General features: G+C 48.6%; 1 protein-coding gene across 1 annotated transcript in view; it reads right to left on the reverse strand.

The window, feature by feature from the left end:
- FANCA (FA complementation group A) overlaps positions 1-18,522 on the reverse strand; it is a 45,137-nt gene extending 26,615 nt beyond the window's left edge. Inside the window, 9 exon segments of the mRNA XM_040408952.1 lie at positions 793-826; positions 907-989; positions 1,493-1,602; positions 1,823-1,896; positions 2,110-2,205; positions 4,523-4,665; positions 11,605-11,698; positions 15,298-15,410; positions 18,430-18,522. Of these exon segments, the coding sequence (XP_040264886.1) occupies positions 793-826; positions 907-989; positions 1,493-1,602; positions 1,823-1,896; positions 2,110-2,205; positions 4,523-4,665; positions 11,605-11,698; positions 15,298-15,410; positions 18,430-18,493 (811 nt within the window). The 5' untranslated portion in view covers positions 18,494-18,522.
- Between the last annotated feature and the right edge of the window lie 2,725 nt (positions 18,523-21,247).

Consider the following 21,247-nt stretch of genomic DNA (forward strand, 5'->3'; position numbering starts at 1 on the left):
CTCAGAAAACCCTTTTAACAAAGACATGTCATGTCCTGCAACAACAGCGGCCATATTTCTTTCTCCAAGTACGCCCCCCCCCCCCCCTCCCGATAGGCACAGATAAGGCTGCTTTCACATCTGCGTTTTGCTGGCTCCGCCATGGATCACCAAAAACGCCTTTGTCACGATAATACAACCGTCTGCCTCCGTTTGAAAACGGATCTGGTTGTATTATCTCTAAAATAGCCAAGACGGATCCGTCACTAACACCAGTGTAAGTCAATGGGGGACGGACGCTTTCTCTGACACAAAAGAAAACGGATGCTCTGCCTAACAGGACACACACTCAGAAACGCCGCTTGCTGCGCATTTTTGTGTGCGTCATGGGAACGCAATGAAACGGAAGGGAATGCATTCTGGTGCACTCTTGACAATGAATGGGGTCAAAACTGAAGCGCTTTTCCACCGCTATTGAGATCCTATGACGGATCTCATAGCGGAAAGGGAAAGCGCGAATGTGAAAGTAGCCTAAAGCACTGTCAAGGGCGACTTATTCTGAGTGGGAACGAACCACAGCTCTGATGCCTGAAACTGCGGAGGGCTGACTACAGCCAGGTCATGGGGGCTGCTGGAGGACATGACAGGTCCACAATGCAAACCACAAGAGCAACGTTTAAGCCAATGAAGAAAACTGGGCGATTTCAGGACTGAAGCCTGCGGAAATGTAAAGGCAGTTCTGGACTAGAATACGGATGATTGGCTGCCGCCTGGACCTCATAGAACAATTCCAGAACATAGACGTTCACCTACATGAATGCATTTCATCCAATATGAGGAGGGAAATCTGAAATAGACCAAACAAAAGGAGCGTCAAAACAAACCTTAAGTCCGGGTAGAAGGATTTATGTGTGTATCTTCACTGACCTTGCTAAGTTGGGAACGTTCAGACTTTTTCCCGGACGCAGACGACTTACAGAAAGCTTTTCCAATTAGCACAGTTACGAAACCTGAGGATAAGCGCGAATTCCAGAAGTAATACATATGTAGCCCATTAGAGTCCACGGAGAAGCAACGTGACAGTTCACTTCTATTGGGTGTTATTAGTGCTTGAAGTCTGCAGAATCTCTAGTCACACGTCCTCATGACAACAACTTATTTTTGAAAGGCCCTCTCCTTAATCAGCTATGATGGACAGGACCAGGCAGTGAAAGTACCATCGTGCCAAGTGCAGTTGCAGAGAGAGCAGAGCCTCTAGGTGCAACGGCAACGCCCCCGTTGCTCCTAGAGGCTCACTTGCATATATTTTCTCAGCAATTCAGGCACATATCAACACAGATGTCTTCAGCTGCCAAGTGCACATGTAACAGGTCAGCCAGTGTCATAGGGACAAAACTGCTGACAGATGCCTTTCAATTATTAATGTTGCTACAGATAGGGAAGAAATTGCCAAAATGAACAGATTGACCCTTTCCCCAATCAAATGTTGCAAGTCTATAATATTCGGACTTACTGGATATCATCTGCTCCCAAATCTCTACATCAGGTGAAGCTTCCATACGTAGGAAGAGTGACTGCAGCTCCCTGCAGAACCAGTCCACCGCAGAGTCAGGGTCCTTGCAGCTATGGCAATGAGAGAGCTTGGATATTAGTCACACACACATTACATACACATCATGGGGTCCTCTGCATTGGTAAAACAAAGGGCAAGAAACTGACGGATTGACGAAAATATACTAGTATGAGATAAAGACATGGGGAGCAAGAAGTCATTCCGATCTCTACATGTAGTAGGGAGCTATGGGCTGTTCGCTGGCTCAGTAACTTACCGCACACGACTTACCTCTCTAATACATCCTCTAGTCCGACAATGTCCGCATTCTGTAAGTGCCATACAACTTCTAGTATATGAGGGATCTACACAGGACAAATCGAGGAAATCAAATATTATAACTGGCTATGTACACGCCAATATCTCCCCTTATATCATTCCTGGTCTTCCCCCAGATAATTGCTTTGATGGGAAAATGTCAATATCAATATCTGATGGGAAGGGTTGGGGTCCCCCATAAACATAAGGTAGCCGGCTGGCCCAGCCAGAAAGAGCGGGTTCAAAAAGAGAAAGCTTACCTCCTGTTCCAGGATGTGCTGCAAAAACGCTGAGCAACTAAAACAATTTTCGGCCACCAGTCCCTTCAGTGTCTGAAGAAAAGCCGTCAGTCTGTCCTGAAACAAAATACAGAGGAAATCGTGTCCGTCATAGCAGCCCCAATACGGTGAGGACATCTCACCTATACCCGGCGGAGGCGAGGACTGAGGTTCTGAAATACTGTTCTACATCTGGTGTCTAGTGATGGCGACCTAATGTCTGACAATGTAGGGAAAAGCGTGAACGGGGAAAAGGTGCGTTCCCAATCCAAACATTTATATCATATCCACAGGTGCAAGGAAGCAACAGGGAGAACATGGCCCTCTCCTCTGAAGACAATGCAGGGTCTAACAGGATCGGAAACATGGCGGGCCTGGGGATCTTCATAACTAGGGGTGCACCGAAATTTCGGCAGCCGAAAATATCGGCCGAAAATGCACCTAATCCACTTCGGCCGATATTGTTACATATCGGCCGAAAATATGGGGTGTGGGATTTGTCACCCACCATCTGCGGGCGGGCGCCGGGCGGGCGGTTTACTTTGTCACTGCATCTTTATTTTACCTTACAATCGTGAGGCTCCAGTAACTAACAACTCTGCAGGCAGAGCGGAGGCCGGCGTAACGTCACTTACTCACGTGACGCGCCTGCTCCGCCTCCTTCATTCATAAAGTGGGCGGAGCAGGTGCGTCACGTGAGTAAGTGACGTTACGCCGCCCTCCGCTCTGCCTGCAGAGTTGTTACCGGAGCATCACGATTGTAAGGTAAAGTAAAGATGCAGTGAGTGATGATGTGAGCAGCAGGGCCGGGGCTGTTATGGGTAGGGGGATCGGTCTATGGCACTGCTATGGGGAGGGGGGGATCTGTGCACTGCTATGGGGAGGGGGGATCTGTGCACTGTTATGGGGAAAGGGATCTGTGCACTGCTATGGGGAGGGGGGATCTGTGCACTGTTATGGGGAAAGGGATCTGTGCACTGTTATGCCCATAACAGTGCACATATCCCCTTTCCATAACAGTGCACAGATCCCCCTCTCCATAACAGCGCCACCCACAGATCCCCCTCTCCATAACAGCGCCACCCACAGATCCCCCTCTCCATAACAGCGCCACCCACAGATCCCCCTCTCCATAACAGCGCCACCCACAGATCCCCCTCTCCATAACAGCGCCACCCACAGATCCCCCTCTCCATAACAGCGCCACCCACAGATCCCCCTCTCCATAACAGAGCCACCCACAGATCCCCCTCTCCATAACAGCGCCACCCACAGATCCCATCTCCATAACAGCGCCACCCACAGATGAATTTCATTCATGAAAAAGAATTATTAATAAAATCATTTAAAAAAAAAGTATTTTAAAAGTATTTGGGCAAAAAGGCAGTTTCGGTTTCGGTTTTCGGTCAAGGGCATCCTGAATTTTCGGTTTCGGACCAGAATTTTCATTTCGGTGCACCCCTATTCATAACCAATTGGCACGCTCTGATTACGTCGTGGGAATGCCAACTGGAGATTAGAGGGAGCCCCCTCCGCCCTAACCTCTCAGATGCGGCAGTCACTACTGCCCGTGGCACCTGAGAAATTAAACCGCCAAGATCAGAGTTAGGTCTAATCCTGGCCGCTGGTGGTGGATGTCAGTTGTATAATACAGCTGACACCCACAGTGTAGAAAGCAGGCACAGCCATGAGTATGTTCCATACCCTCCTCGTGCACCATGGGCGCACATTTATGATCAGGGGAGCAAAGGGGTTAAGTTGGCCATACATAAGCCGCCAATTTTGATGGGACCAGCTGACCATCAAATGTGCATGGAGGTCTTCGGAGGACTCCTTCACTGGCAGGTGACAGAGGAGATGAGGATTGGGCATATCGCATTTCAACTGAATGATCCTCTTTGCTCTAGGGGCAGAGGCATCAGTGGATTGCTCACCTCTCCCTGTTCGGGACACATGCATGCTTGGCCCGGGTGAATGTGTATTGCGGGGTCAGAAGCTATATAGTATACATGGCCAGCCTTAAGGGTCTATTAGACTGGCAGATAATGGACCAGATCATCGCTAACAAGCGCTAGTATGAACGCTCGTTAGTGATGATCTGGCAGTGTAAGACTGCCGCCAATTACCAATCCCAATCTTTCAATAGGTTTAAAAATCATAGTTTTGCCGGCGGCAGATCAGCCGGCAAACAACGATTCAGTATGGGGATGAGCAATGGCATTAGCGATCACTTCTCCCCATACTGTGGAGGAGATCGCTGCACGTAATAGCAGCGGTCTCCTTCACTGACGAGCAGGCGATTGCTGGGAAGGAAGGCTTCCCTCCTGACAATCACCTGCATAATCTGCCTGTCTAATACAGGCTTTAGTTTACGGCTTCCACTGAGTGCGCTCACCCTCTGCTCCGGACTCAGCTCAGCTCCTTTATCCCCATCTATGACATCATCACAAATCTTCTGGATGTTCAACGCGGCTGCTTTAGCTCCCAGTAGATTTGGTGCTACGTTCAAATGCAAGGCCTGATCTCGCAATGCAGATGCTTGGAAAGGGAGGAAAAAAAAGGAGACAAATCAGTATGTACATGTTCAATAGCAGTGGTAAATAATTACAACCCCCAGCATGTGCGGACATGCTGTCAGTTGTAGTTCTGACACAGCTGGAGAGCCATGGGTAGGATACCACTGGTGTATAGCAAATAAGGGGAAACTGGATTCTTTCCTCCACATCCTTGCATTCAACTTTCCTAAACTCCTGTCAGCTGCTTTCACACTCGCGTTACCAGGGGTGGATTGGCCATAGACCTTACAGGGAAATTTCTCTGGGGGCCGATGCCCAGGGGGCCGCCTGGGCCCTCCTCACAGCCGGCCAGTGGCTGTTTATGGGGCAGTTTTTTGTTATGGACCACGTTTTTTGGGCTCTGTTGAGGTGGCATAATGTAGCACAATATGGTATCACTGGCCCTGCCTTCCATCAATTTGGACCTGACTTCCGGGGCCACTTTGAGTTCCCAGCCCGCCCGCCCGTGCGTGTTAAGCTTGTCCGGCAGGAGAGCAGCCTGCCGGATCCGTACTAACGTTTGCAGACGTGTGCTGCCGGAAGTCCGCTGCGGTTTTTGTCTGGCCGCCTCTCGGCATGTTTGCTGCGCTGCGGTCGGATCTCCGGCCCATCCCCAATATAGTGAATGAGGCCGGGGCAGATTTCCGGCAGCACACGTGTACAAACGTTAGTACGGATCCGACAGGCTGTTCCCCTGCCGGACAAGCCTAATGCGAGTGTGAAAGGAGCCTAAGGCGACTCTGCCGTGCAGGAATCATCACTAGGCAGATCGGCTATTCAAGAATTTGGGAAAGGGGGCGTGGCCTAACCGTCATGGTGTGAGGACGCAAGTTGTTTCAGCTCCGACATTATCCTGCAGAATCCTGATTGTCTGTGCGTGTGGCCAAAGAAAAGACACCCCCCAAGTGATCCGCAACTCACGGTTTACCGGTAACCGGAGTTTCAGCTGTGTGCCTGCTGCGGTCATCGCCTGCCGGATCCCCTGGAGTGAGGCCTGGGAAAGGAGCAGTATCCAGCACTGTGGACCCCTCGGTGAGAGCGGGAGAGGTGGGGACGCAAGATCGCCTTACTTACCGGGTCGCCTTACTTACTGGTGGTGGTGGTCGGGGGAGTCCTGGAGTGGCTGGGAGGTGAGACGCCTCCGGTTCTCTCTCTGCTGGGCTGCTGGTTTCAGGTCCCCCACGTGTCTGGCGGTGTGAGCGCCATCTTGCCTGTGACGCTGTGTGCAGTTGTCTTCATGCCCCAGGACTGAACCGGGATCCTGGCTCTCCTGTCTGCATACACCTGGCATCTGTATTAAGGGGCGAATCCACCTCAACTGAGTGGGGCCAGTATCCTGACTCCAGGGAAAAAGCCGCCATTGCTGTTCTATTGCCCTTGTGTGGGGGAGATATTTAAAGGGCCAGTACTCCTATTACTGGTGAAGGGGAGATCACCTTATGGGCCGGAAAACAGGCACCTCAGGACCGGCTAATCCACCTAAACTTATGCTGGACAACATGAGTCAGACAGAGCACCGAGAAGTTGCAACCTCCTCTGAGCGTCCAGAAGTAGACTTTGCAAAAATTATGGCGGCCATCACTAACTGCCAAACGGCGCTTACGGTCAAAATTGACCATGTCCAGGCTGATCTTACTCTTCTCAGACATGATATTGATAAAATTAGAGAGAGAACAACGGAAGTGGAAAGAAGAGTGAGTGATGTGGAGGATAGAGTACAGCGTGATGACTCTGCAATTAATGCGCTACAGAATCAAGTCAAGACCCTGATGGCAAAGGTGGAGGATGCCGAGAACCGTAACAGACGGAACAACATCCGTATTATGGGTTTACCTGAAAGAGCAGAGGGGCCCTCTCCAGAAGAGTTTGTGGAACGTCTCATAAAACAAATCTTTAATCCTATAAATTTGTCAGGGACTTTTGCAGTTGAACGTGCTCACAGGATTCCCACTCGCCCCCTCCCTCCTGGGGCCCCATCTCGTCCCTTCATCTTTAAAGTCCTAAACTACAGAGACCGTGATGCTATTCTGGCTGCAGCTCGCCGTTTGAAAGACATTCTTTTTGAAAATACCCGGATCTCCTTTTACCCGGACTTTTCTACAGAAGTGCAGAAGCAACGTAGACAGTTCACGGCGGTGAGGAACCGCTTAAGAGAGAAGGGACTTGTCTATGCAATGATGTATCCGGCTCGGCTCAGAGTCCAGGAGGGTGACCAGGTGAAGTTCTTTGCCACCCCTGAAGAGGCATCGGACTGGCTAGACCGCAGAGGCTGAGAGTCATATATCTAATGTTTTGAATGTTTTTCCATGCGTTTCAGATGATAGCTAAATAACGGAGCTGAACGAGTGATGGTTGTAGCAACCTGCTGCATAGGTTCAGTTATTAGGTTTACCTAGAGCAGTAGGGCTGAAGGAAGGGTTGCTGTTCCCCTTTTTCTATTAAAGAGGCAAATGGGGGGAGGGTTTTTAGGCTTGGATAGGTTGGGGTCGTCTGGGCAGGGTGGGGGGGGTTGCCTGATGTTACGGGCGTATTCAGGGGCTCTTGCTCTAATGTTTGGAAGTTGGTATGAATGTGTGAGTGTATGGCTTGGGTGGTGCAGTGACTTCTGGGATTACTATCTCAATAGACCGCCATAATGTCAGTTTGTCGGTTTGTCTCCTGGAATGTCAGGGGTCTCAATGACAAAATTAAACGGTCTCTGGTCTTTAATTTTCTACGAAATCATAATCCTGACATTCTGGTATTGCAGGAGACACATCTTCAGGGGCGAAAGCTCTTAGCGTTGAAGAGGCCCTGGGTTGGTTCAGCATACCACGCGGTATATAATTCTAGAGCCAGAGGTGTGTCGATTCTGGTGGCGAAATCCCTTCCCTTTCAGGTGTATTCTGTGCATACGGATATAATGGGTCGTTTTGTGATTCTCCATGTGGCAATCAGGGGCATCGATTACCTTCTGGTGGGCCTTTATGTCCCCCCCCCTTTTCGTAGGGATATACTGGATGAGGTTATGAGAATGGTAGCATCTATGCCCCCGGCACCTCTGATTGCCTTTGGGGATTACAACGCGACTTTGGATCAGTCACTGGATCGTCTTCGCCCTAGTGATACCCATAATGAGGCGCTAAGCTCCTGGGCTGATGTATTTGATTTAACGGAGGGTTGGAGGTACTTACATCAGGGGTTGCGCCAATATTCCTGCTATTCCGCTTCTCATGTTACGCTTTCACGGATAGATTTAGTTTTTCTTAGCAGAGATCTATTACCCTCTCTGACGGTGGCTGATTACCTTCCCCGAGGTATCTCTGATCATGCTCCATTGTTAGTAGTTCTAAAACAACCTCTAGCGCCGGTGGAGAGGGTATGGAGACTCAATAGTAAATGGCTAGAGGTCCTGCCTGTTGTTTGGAGTGTACAGCAGGGTTTGAAAGACTATTGGGAGTTCAATGAGGGCTCAGCTAACCCGTTGATAGAGTGGGAAGCCTTCAAAGTTGTGATGAGGGGTACTCTGATTCATGCGATAGCTACGTATAGGAAGGAGATGAGGGCTACAAGGACTAAGCTAGAAGGGGAGGTAGTAGAGAGAGAACAGGCTTTTATTACAAATCCGGATGGAGAGGGTCGTAGTCTATGGGAGGAGGCCCAGAGGAAGCTCAATTTGCACCTAACAGAATATACCCAGAAGAAGTTATTGTATCAAAGGCGTGTAATATTTGCTGATGGTGATAAGAATGGGAGGGCTTTGGCGTTCCTGGCCAGGACTGAGTCGCCCCAGACGGTGGTCCCACACATTACTTGCGGGGATGGCTCAAGGGTATATCAACCGGAGGACATATGTGAGCAATTTGCTCAATTTTACAGGGACCTGTATAGCTCCAAAATTGCGATGACCCCAGATGAGATCCGGTCTTTCCTTCAGAACATCCCCCTTACTACATTGGCTAGAGAAGACAGTAGCTTTTTGGAGGCAGCTATTGATGTGGGAGAAATTAAAGCGGCAATAAGTGATATGGCAGCAGGGAAATCACCTGGTCCGGACGGGTTCCCAGTCGAATGGTACAGACTAGACGTTGAATTGTACTCTACACGTCTACTGAATCTTTTTAACTACGCACATGAATCTGGTAGACTGCCTCTATCCTTTGGCGAGGCTACCATTGTGGTAATTCATAAAGCTGGGAAGCCTCCGGACCACTGTGCATCATATAGACCTATTTCCCTGCTGAACACCGATGCCAAGATCTTAGCTAAGATCCTGGCCAAGAGGCTTAATCAGGTAATCTTAGCCATTATTGACCCTGACCAATCTGGTTTTATGCCCGGGAAAACAACGGATATCAATCTTAGGAGGTTATTTACGAACTTGCAGGTCAGGCATGATAATGCAGGGTCAAGGGTCCTAGCATCTCTCGATAACGAGAAAGCCTTTGACTCGGTAGAATGGCATTTTATTTGGGAGACAATGGCCCGACTTGGTTTTCCTCACTCCTTCATTCAATGGGTCCAGTTACTGTATCAGGCACCTTCAGCGCGCATCAGAGTAAATGGGTCTCTTTCCCGACCATTTAAATTATACAGAGGTACAAGGCAGGGTTGCCCCCTGTCCCCGCTGTTGTTCGCTCTGATAATGGAACCTCTTACTCAATTGATAAATAATAGCTCCTTGATAGAGGGGTGGACGGTGGCTGGGATACAGGAGAAGGTTTCGCTATACGCGGATGACTTGTTGGTGTACTTAGCTGACCCTGGCCCATCCTTAGAAACTTTGCTAGATGTGGTGAATGGATATGGTAGGTTCTCAGGGCTACGAGTGAACTGGGCTAAATCGAGCTTATGTATAGTGGACAGTGAAGAAGCAATAGAGATATCTCCAGTATCCCCCCTGAAAGTGGTAGACAGCTTTCTATATTTGGGGATCCACATACATAGAGACCCTCGGAAATTTTGCCATCTGAACCTGAGGCCCACTATGGAATATGTCACACGCAAGTTGGAAGCATGGGAAAATCTCCCCTTGACTTTAATAGGAAGGATCAACATCTTTAAAATGGTGTTACTACCGAAACTGTTATATATATACAGAGCGGCTCCAGTGAGGGTACCGAAATCCCACTTTGATGTCATAGATAAGGTTATGTCCCGATTCCTATGGTGTCATCGGAACCCTAGGATAGCAAGGAAGACGTTGAAGGCATCCTACTTGCAGGGTGGTCTACAACTTCCTGACTTATATGTTTATTACATAGCGACACGCCTGATGTATGCTTCCTGGTGGATTAGAGCAGACTCCAATAATCCGGCGGTGGTGCTGGAGGCGGCGTTAGTGGGTTCGTATGAAGCTCTAACAAACTTGGTCTACAGGGGAGGTGGTTCTTTGTTGAGTGGGACATACACAGAAGCTATGATAACGGTTATAGAAGCCTGGGCAAAGTTTGTAAATACACATATGGACACCCAAGCAGGGGATATCTGGTCTCCGTATATCCCACTATGGCGTAACAGGCATCTCCCTGAGCTTTTACACTTGCCAGACTTTGAATTTTGGCCTAGGAAGGGGCTTAAATATCTGACGCAGCTATTCCAGGATGGGGTCTTTCGCTCCTTTGGGGATTTGCGGTCGGACTTCCTGTTGCCACAGACGAGCTTTTACCGGTTCCTCCAACTGAGACACGCTTGTGAGAAACAGTTCCACTCCTTGTCCCTAAGCTTGGAGTGTGGTCCTCTGGAATCGATAGCCAGAAGGAAACAACCATATAAACCAATTTCTTCCTTTTATGGTGAAATTATTAAAATGCAAGACTCTCCTATCCAGCGATCATTTGTTAAGTGGTCGGCGGATATCCCAGAGTTGGAGGATTCTCACTTGGAGGAATGGCGTCTAGGGTGGAGGAGGTCTGTCGTGAGCTCTCGAGATCAACTTATTCAGGTCAAATGGATGCATAGGGTGTATCTGACTCCGGTACGTTTATATCAGATGCGGCAGATACCAAATCCTGGATGCGACAGATGTGGAAGCGACAGAGGATCCTTTTTCCACATGGTTTGGTCCTGTCCGGCCTTACAAAATTATTGGAAGGGGGTGTGTAATTTCATTAATGTTAAACTGGGTATACCAGGGATATGTGATCCTATTGTTTGTGTTCTGGGGCTAGTTGCTGATGCGACTCCTTCCAAATATTGTAGAATTCTCCTACGGCTCTTAATGTTCTATGGTAGGAAGAATGTACTCTTGAACTGGAAGCCTCCCAAGTGTCCCACGATAAGCCAATGGGTACAACTAATTAACAACGATCTCCAGATGTACAAGTTGACCTATGAAGCGAGAGGAACCCCTGATCGGTTTGACAAAATCTGGGGTATATGGGTACAGGCGGAGGGCACAGTTTGAGATCCATTACTGGTTGGGGCGGTGCCACCCAAGTGTGTGTTTGTGCGTGTGGATGTGAGTGGGTGTGAGCAGACATCTATTTCCCTTCCTTTTTTATGACAACAAGAATGTTTTGTATCCAAATGCATTTAAGTCTCTTACTGTCGTATATTATGACACTGATGGAATTGTCTGATCTTGCTCACGTGTATGACTGTATTGCAGTATTGTTTTTTCCCTATGGGATTGTTGTACTATTTTAAAAATGTTAAATAAACGCTATTAAAAAAAAAAAGAATTTGGGAAAGCCGAGTCCCAGCCATCACAGCCATACTGGTTGTCACCCAGCTTTCCCAAAACAGTACTGGCTGAAAATACTGAGGAAGAGTCTATAGCAGGCATGCACAACCTGCGGCCCTCCAGCTGTTGTAAAACGACAACTCCCACAATGCCCTGCTGTAGGCTGTTCGGGCATGCTGGGAGTTGTAGTTTTGCAACAGCTGGAGGGCCGCAGGTTGTGCATGCCTGCTCTATAGTCACTATATTTAATACACTTACCAATAAACGTGTCAGTAAATGTGGTAGACTTCTGAACGTGACCGGAGGCTGAGCAGTCATTGCTGCACACTTTCTTACATGGAGGAGCTTCTACCTGTACAGGAAAGCAAGAAATATGGTCAGACACTGACTGCAACGCAAAGCACTCCCTCCTATTCAGACCACAGTAACGACCGGAGTGTCTGATGTAGATATCAAGTATCAAGTGGACCTATCCCAGTTCTGTGTCTCTTAGTGTCTTCTCCATACACACACAGGTCCGGCTGATCAGTGTGTTCGGAGATAAGCGGTCCTGCCACCGCTTATCTCTGAAACAAAACTATGGCTGCAGAGGTTGCTACCCAATGGGCAATACCGATGGACAGTCAAGTCTCCATACAAACCTACCAACATCTGCATGTTCTGCTGACAGGTATAGAATGGTCCAGGTTTACTCAGGGCCTTCCTCCTGTTTTCTGGTGTAATTTGGCCCATTTTCTTGCACTCTAATTTCTGGAGAGATGCAAATTAATGGACAAAAGCAAACCAGCTAAAGGCCCCCTATTGTCTTCTGAATCTGCCAAGAATGGTGGGTTTGGCGAACAGTCTAATGCAGGGATGCCCAACCTGCGGCCCTCCAGCTGTTGCCAAACTACAACTCCCATCATGCCATGCTGATAGCTGTAGGCTGTCCAGGCATGCTGGGAGTTGTAGTTTGGCAACAGCTGGAGGGCCACAGGTTGAGCATCACTAGTCTAATGTGTGTGGGGAGCTCCTGACTCTCCCCCACGGATGATGTTGAGGAAGAGGAGGATCCGGCAAAGTGAATCATTTCGACCCATCCTTTTGCTTCCCAGGAGATAGCCCGTCACCAGGTATCAGGCTGCGGCCTTCTCCTCTCTCCCCATTGACCACCCACACACTCTCGGCCGAACATGTATGTGTATGGGGGAGTCAGGAGAGAAATCTGTCAGCTTTAAGGTTGGCGTTTGAAAGTCTAACGTCGCAAGATGCGACAAATCTATCGCACGGCGTGCACCACTGCGACAGACTGGCAGATTTTGTAATTCTGACCTAAGTTTGGGTTAATGGGTCTGGTAAGCGTTCGCCTATGTAGAGCTTTGTTAAAGGGCACCTCTGCCTAAAATAACATAAAACCATCGTAGAGTCCTGAACACCTGATTGGTCTCGTTATACAGCGATATTAGAGAAACAGATTTATCTGTGAATAACTACAGTAGATTGGCCACTAGTGTCCAAAAAGCTGGCTAACAGCCACTGTACTGGCGGCCATATTGGTAGTCATCCAGAATTTTCAATAGCCTGACATACGTGGACAAATTAAGAGAATTAAAGGGATTATCCAGGAGTGTATAGGATAGGTCATCATTCATATCGGCGAGGGACCAAGTCCTGGCGCCCCACTGGTCAGGGTGCCGCTGCGCTCACCTGAGCTCTGGAGCCTTCCACGCACAGCGCCGTCCATTGTATAGTGGTTGTGTTTGGTATCACAGCTCAGGCCCGTTCTCTTCAATGGAGCTGAGCTGTGCCTTCGCCATGTGACTGATGAACGTGACGTCACATGGCCTAGGAAAGGTCCGCGGCACTCACGGAGCACCGGCCTCTTCTAACAGCTGATAGTGGGGTCCCGGGTGTCGGACCCCCACCGATCTGATATTGATGACCTATCCTGAGGATAAGTCATCAATATTAATTACCGGATAAACCCTTTAAAGCAGGCATGCTCAACCTTCAGGACAGATCCTCCAGAGCGACATCACAGGGATTCTATCATTGCAGTTCTTTGAATTCTCATGGTCAGTTTATCAGTATTTCTTGGAATGTTCCTTTAAAGCAGGGATGCCCAACCTGCGGCCCTCCAGCTGTTGTAAACTACAACTCCCACCATGCCCTTCTGTAGGCTGATAGCTGTAGGCTGTCCAGGAATGATGGGAGCTTTAGTTTTGCAACAGCTGGAGGGCCGCAGGTTGGGCATCCCTGCTTTAAAGGAACATTCCAAGAAATACTGATAAACTGCCCATGAGAATTCAAAGAACTGCAATGATAGAATCCCTGTGATGTCGCTCTGGAGGATCTGTCCTGATTTACACAGACAGCACATTTATTTGAATGGACAATGTGTAATGCTTCCTTTCTCCTGTGGTGGTGCTGCAGGGAAATTGAACTCTTAGGCCCCTTTCACACGGGCGAGAATTCCGCGCGGATGTGATGCGTGAGGCGAAAGCATTGCACCCGCACTGAATCCGGACCCATTCACTTCTATGGGGCTGTGCAGATGAGCGGTGATTTTCACTCATCACTTGTGCGTTGAGTAAAAATCGCAGCATGCTCTATATTGTGCGTTTTTCACGCAACACAGGCCCCATAAAAGTAAATGGGGTTGCGTGAAAATCGCAAGCATCCGCAAGCAAGTGTGGATGCGGTGCGATTTTCACACACGGTTGCTAGGAGACGATTGGGATGGTGACCCGATCGTTATTATTTTCCCTTATAACATGGTTATAAGGGAAAATAATAGCATTCTTAATACAGAATGCTTAGTACAATAGGGCTGGAGGGGTTAAAAATAAAAAAAATTAAACTCACCTAATCCACTTGTTCGCGCAGCCCGGCTTCTCTTCTTTCTTCTTCTTTGAGGACCTGGGAGAAAAGGACCTTTGGTGACGTCACTGCGCTCATCACATGGTCACCATGGTGACGTCACCAAAGGTCCTTTTCTCCCAGGTCCTCAAAGAAGAAGAAAGAAGACAAGCCGGGCTGCGCGAACAAGTGGATTAGGTGAATTTAATTTTTTTTATTTTTAACCCCTCCAGCGGTATTTTACTATGCATTCTGTATTCAGAATGCTATTATTTTCCCTTATAACCATGTTATAAGGGAAAATAATAAAATTTACAGAATACCTAACCCAAACTTCTGTAAAGAAGTCCGGGTTCGGGTAACAAACATTTTCTCACGCGCGTGCAAAAAGCATTAAAACACTTTGCACTCAAGCTGAAAAATCGCGCATTTTCCCGCGACGCCCGTGTGAAAGAGGCCTTACTGCCAAGTTTCCCTGCAGATTACAGCTGATCGCTGAGAGTCCCAGCAGGAAGACACTTTATGGTTAGCTTCTAATGAGGAGGAACTGTCCAGAGCAGAGAACCCCTTTAACAATCTGTAGCCTGATGACCGGTCCGAGAATCCCTGTACCCCCTGCAAAGTAGTATTGTTTTACTAACGACTAATTGATTTTTAAGGGGCTGTCCTGGCCTCAAATATGGATGACCTGTCCTCAAGATAGGTCACCGATATCTGATCGGTGGGGGGTCCGACTCCTTGCAACCTCAGAGATTAGCTGTTTGAAGACATGCGGTGCTGCAGCTTCTTCATAGGCCTGTGGTCTCCAGTCCATCAGTCACGTAGCCTTTCTGCAGCTCGTCTTCATTCAAGTGAATAGAATTAAGCTGCAGTACCAAGCACAGCCACTATACAATGAATGGCGCTGTGCTTGGTATACATGGCCCATAAAACAGCTGACTGGTAGGGGGTGCAGTGAGTCGGACCCCCACCGATCTGATATCGAAGACCTATCCTGTGGACAGGTCGTCAATATTTGATTCTCAGACAACTATTTTCACCGTATCGTGCATGTGATGAAACTGGAAACCAGCAACCATGACTTGGAAACTGGAAGCCGCCCCCATTTCTTACCTCTAACAGAAACTGACTGACGTCCTGGCGACAGCTCAGCAGACACAGGGCGGCCTCCTGCAGGCTTTTATTGCTGGGTTCAGCTTTCCTGCCAGAATTCTTCGGCCTGTTAGCTGAAAAGGATATATATATGTGTAGAGATTGATGAGATTGCAGGTAACGAGAAGCCGATACGCCCTGGGGGTCCCAACAGACTCTGCATTATCTGCACTCATCATGGACACCATCTGCAATGATAACAGCAGGGGGAAAAAATGCCTAAAAACCCTCAAGCATAAGGGTACTTTCACACCAGCGTTTTTCTTTTCCGGTATTGAGTTCCGTCCTAGGGGCTCAATACCGGAAAATAACTGATCAGTTTCATCCTAATGCATTCTGAATGGAGATGCAGTCAGTTTTTTGGCCGAAGAAAATACCGCAGCAGACCTTTAAAAATGCAAAAATAAATCAATACTGGATCCGTTTTTCCGGATAACACCGGAGAGACGGATCCGGTATTTCAATGCATTTGTCAGACGGATCCGCATCCGGATCTATCTGACAAATGCCATCCGTTTGCGTCAGGATTGCCGGATCCGGGAGGCAGTTCCGGCGACGGAACTGCCTGCCGGAATCCTCTGCCGCAAGTGTGAAAGTAGTCTAACACTGTTTGAGTAAAGGACACCCCCCCCCCCACCCCCCAAAAACACATTCATTTAATTCGGCAGCATTCTAAGGCCTCATGCAAACGGCAGTGCACCACGCATCACGGATGCGGACCCATTCACACGGATGTCATCTGTATTTTTTTGCTGACCGCAAAATACATACAGTCGTGTGCATAAGCCCTAAGACGGTAACATCAGGAGGACTATGGACACGGAGCCTTTCACTGCACAATCAAAGACCGCAGTTCCGGGCCGCGTGAGTGTGGTCGTGTAGCCATCTGCAAATTGCCAGCAGGTTTGGATTTCTGGTGACCTGCGTGTCGCAGAAAGCTGAAGGACGCAACGCGACCACATATTTGGCTGCACAGCCGTAGTCCCATCTAGCGCCAGCTTAAAGGAGGGTTATGTACTGTAAGCAAAGCTGAACCGCCGCAGTCAATAGTCCTGCAGCGTTCACAAGGATTCTGGGCTCTCACTGTTTTCAAAATCCCTGTTTGCTGTCAGTCAATGACAACATCCTTGTTTACAACTAGAAGCGGAAAACTGTCCAGATCATGTCTAACTGTCGAGATCCCGCTTGTCTTTTCATCTCTACCTTTGGCCTCATGCACACGACCGTTGTTTTATTCCATGTCCGTTGTGCCGTTTTTCGCGATTTTCTGCGGACCCATTGACTTTCAATGGGTCCGTTGAAAACTCGGCTAATGCACCGTTTGTAATCCGCGTCCGTGATCCGTGGTTCCAGTCCCTCAAAAAAATATAACCTGTCCTATTATTTTCGCGGAAAACGGTCCGCGGACCCATTCAAGTCAATGAGACCGTGAAAAAACGCGGAGGCACACAAGATTGTCATCCGCGTCCATTTTTTTTTACTATCATTTGCATGGCAAACCTGTCTTAGATTTTTTTTTACTTTCCTTCATGTCTGGTGATCCTCCAAAAATAAAGGAAGACACACGGAAACGGATCACGGAACAACGGATCACGGAACAACGGAACCCCATTTTGCGGAACGGAACACAACAACGGTCGTGTGCATGAGGCCTTTCTGTTGTGTCACAGGAGCAGAAAACCGAGCCAGATCAATCACTCAACAGGTCCCATTAACTTAAAGGGGTTTTCCGAGACTTATCTACTTTTCCGAGGTTATCAGTGTCTGATCTGTGGGGGTCCGACACCCAGGACCCCCGCCGATCAGCTGTTTGAGAAGGCACCGACACTCGCAGTAGCACCGCGGCCTTCTCTCTGCTTTTCCTAGGCCAGTGATGACACGGTCCTCACGTGGCCTAGGAGCAACTCAGCCCTATAGAAGTGAATAGGTCTGAGCTGCATTACCAGGCACAGCCACTATACTATGTACGGCGCTGTGCTAGGTGAGCTGCGAGAAGGCCACGGTGCTACTGCCTTCCCAAAAAGCTGATCGGAAGGGGTCCCAGGAGTCGCACCCCCACCAGATACACATGACCTATCCAGAAAACCCCCTTTAAAATGAGGTCTGTGGCTGTCACACATCCTCCAGTAAAACATGACGGAATCTGCATTGCAGTGTGAACTCGGACTGACATAGGCGAGAGGGATAGTTAAATGTATGAGCACTCTCATGGCGCCATCCCTTCTCCCGACATGTAACTACTTCTGGGACATCTATTCTTCTAACTCTATCACGTGGCATTCCCCTACTACTCCTACTAGAAGTTATAAGCAAATTGGCAGCAGTTTACAATAAAGGTCCAAGATGGGTGTTACCTGCTGAGGGTGTGTCCGACACTGGCAGCACTGATTGGACGGTGTCAGACTGTGCAGGGACACACCCCAGACTTGTAGCACCCAGCTGGACCTTCATTGCAAACTGCCAGCAATTCATTCAGAATCTTCTCGCAGGAATAATAGAGGAATGGCACAACAAGGATAGATTCTCCAGAATTGTGATTACATGGGGGATGTATGTCAGGAGAGGGGAGAGCTCCACTACGTAGCAGCATATCACGTCGGCTCCGTTTTCTGAACGCTTGTTTACGGCGGTCAGGTTTTTGCAGGTTAAACCGCACGCCAGCGTGGTATTCTGCTGCGCCCTGGCTATACCACGAGCGGCTGTGCAGCCTCAGGGGGTATACAAGTCTCTGTTCACACGACTGCACCTGATCCACGACTGCGCACATTCTGCATCTACCCGGATAAAACAGCTGCAAACCGTGTAATCCCAGGTTAGCAAACTACAACTCCCAACATGCACGCTTACATGGCTGCGCATGTAACTCCCATATAAGTTAAAGGAGGATCCTGGGAGTTGTAGTCTCAGAACAGCTGGGGTGCAGGGTGTTGCTGGTCCCTGAAGTATAGCAATAGCTAAACAGACAATTACTTCTAGACAGCAACTATTGCAAAAACTACAACTCCTAGTATGAAACTGTCAGAGCATGCTGGGAGTTATAGGTTTGCAACAGGTGGTAAATCGTTGCGAGTCTCAGACTTCAGCCAATTATACCGAGCAGCTCTGCCAGGCTCCTCCTGGACCGGCCCGAAGTGTAGCCGGACACGGCGGACATCATTCCCGGCAAAACACATGGAAATCCGAGAACTTCCGCCACACTCTAGAGTCAGAACCCGCGCCCTCATCCTATTGGCTGGCCCTAGTGTACGTTCTTTGTGATTGGAGGAACGTCATGACGCACTCAAGGGACGCAGGGAGACCTTTGGCGGCCATGTTGGTGCAGGCTGAAAACCGATATCATGTAAATGCTGGAACACGACATACATGCAGCATTCACCAATGTCTCACTGTGGTGAATTCAGTAGTAAAGGAGAGGGTGACCCCCAAATAAAAAAAGAAGGGAGCAAAATTTTGATATGTCTCTGTTTTTTCAGATACCTGTAGTGACCCCATAATAGGGCCATAGGGTTACCGAAACATAGTGTCACATTCATGGCTTTCCAAAAATGAGCCACATCGTAACAGAAGCAACAACAGTCCCACAAAAATGCAGCTGGGAGTATGAACATTCCTGTAATACAGCCACCAGCTGTGCCGCCATATAGTGACAGACTTCCCGTAACATAGCCGGCTACTCTGCCTCAATAATAAAGCCGGCTGTGGTGCTGCCATACAGTGACAGGGACAGTTTTCCCATAACATAGCAACAAAGCCATTGATTGTGCCGCCATATAGTGACAGACACAGTGCCCCAACAACAAAGTCATCTGTTTTACTGCCACATAGCGACAAACACAGTTTTGCCGCAACACGTTAGGCTGCAGTGCCCCAAATATTATTATTTATTGTTATAGCGCCATTCATCCCATAGCGCTGTACATGCGATAAGCGGTGCACATACATAATACAGACAATTGCACTAAGCATGAACAAGACGAGTTACAGACTGGTACAGAAGGAGAGAGGACCCTGCCCGCGAGGGCCTACAGTCTACATGGTATGGGAGAAGGACACAGACAGCTATAGTGCTGCCATATAGTGACAGCCACAGTCATAGTTGACCACAGTGCCCCAATAACAAAGCCATCTATAGTGCCGCCATATAGTGACAGCACAGTTTTCCCATAACATAGCCTGCCACAGTGCCCCAATAACAAAGCCATCTATAGTGCCGCCATATAGTGACAGGGACAGTTTTCCCATAACATAGCCTGCCACAGTGCCCCAATAACAAAGCCATCTATTGTGCCAGCACATAGTGACAAACACAGTTTTGCCACAACAACGCAGGCTACATTGCCTCAATAACAAACAGCTATAGTGCCTCCATATAGTGACAGGCACAGTTTTCCCATAACGTAGCTGGCTACAGTGCCCCAATAACAACGCCATCTATAGTGCCGCCATATAGTGACACCACTAAACATATACACATGTCCTAAGACTGAAAATACGCCCTCTTGTCACCTGTGTCATATGAATGTACCTAAAACTTCACTTAGAACTAACACTTTTCAGTAGAAATAGACAATTAGTTTAAAAACATCTCAGTGTGAGCGCTGCCTGGTCTCTATGGCAATTAGACTATAAGAGCTTTAGGTATCGTTATTTCACTTGAGCAATCTGTATCGTGTCGGTGGCTGCGTGCCGCCACTGCTGCTTTCTATATTCTATCTTTTTTACCGCCATATATATATCTCCCTATGCTGCGCTCACTAACTGTGCTAAAAGGATAAATGCTCAAGGGCTGCCCCCCGACATGTTTCGCTGAGCGTTTGGCATCTTCGGGGGATCGGGCAGTCTGCATGCAATGCCATCTATAGTGCCGCCATATAGTGACAGCACAGTTTTCCCATAACATAGCAGACTACGATGCCCCAATAACAGACGGCTATAGTGACAGACAGTCATAACTGACAAGGGCAGTTATAGTGCTGCCACTCTAGTGACAGGCACAGTTTGACCGTCACATAGCCTGCCAGATAACGCCCCCAGAGCTGCACCGGATACAGTATTCCGCCAGCCACTGTGCCCCATAACAGTGACGACAACATTCCTGTTACTGAGCCAAATAGTGGCTGGCATAGGCAACCACCGAGCCAGCTGTAGTGCCACCCTAACAGTGACCGACACAGTGCCCCCATAGCAGTAGCCATCAGTCAGGAAATCTCTGTGATTGCTCCTACGGGGGCTGTAATGGCAGCCATATTGGTTGTCACCCAGCAGTGATATGACAGTTTTGCGTTCATCGAGCGTCTGTAGTGACGACTGTGACTTCTTGAGGCATGCGGGGCAGTTATGACAGGCAGCAGGTCACAGGAGAGGCGAGCGGAAGGTTGTGACGTTTCCGTCTTGTGTGGAGTATAAATAGAGGTGTTGGGGCGTGCCCTCCCCCCGGGGGTCAGAGCAGAACCTGCTCATGTTCATTCTTCACGGGTCATTTGTATGGGGAGGATAATGATGGCGGAGGCGAGGTGCGTGACTCCAAAAGCCAAGATTTCATCTTTGAGCAACTTGGTGGTCTGCGAGGCTGGAAACGGTCTGCTGAGGAGGAAGAAACGTCGTCCGTGAGAGGGCGGCGGATTGTACCCAACAAATGGATTTTACGTTTGTTTGGGGATGAGGATAATGTCTGTACAGCGCTGCGGAATATGTCGGCGCTATAAAAGTGAGTCAAATACATGTGAACGCACGAGCGGAAGACTAAAACAACCACAGCGATATCGCATCTTGGGAAAGCTGGGTGACAACCAAAGTCAATCATCATAGGTCCCACCGAGCTCCCAGACCGTTCAGGAGATGTGGAGTGATGCCCCCCGCCTGCTGCCATATTGTTATCCCATGTATAATGTAACAAGTGAAAATCAGACAT

The sequence above is a fragment of the Bufo bufo genome, chromosome 10, assembly GCF_905171765.1.
Source record: "Bufo bufo chromosome 10, aBufBuf1.1, whole genome shotgun sequence".
NCBI classification, from domain to species: Eukaryota; Metazoa; Chordata; class Amphibia; order Anura; family Bufonidae; genus Bufo; species Bufo bufo.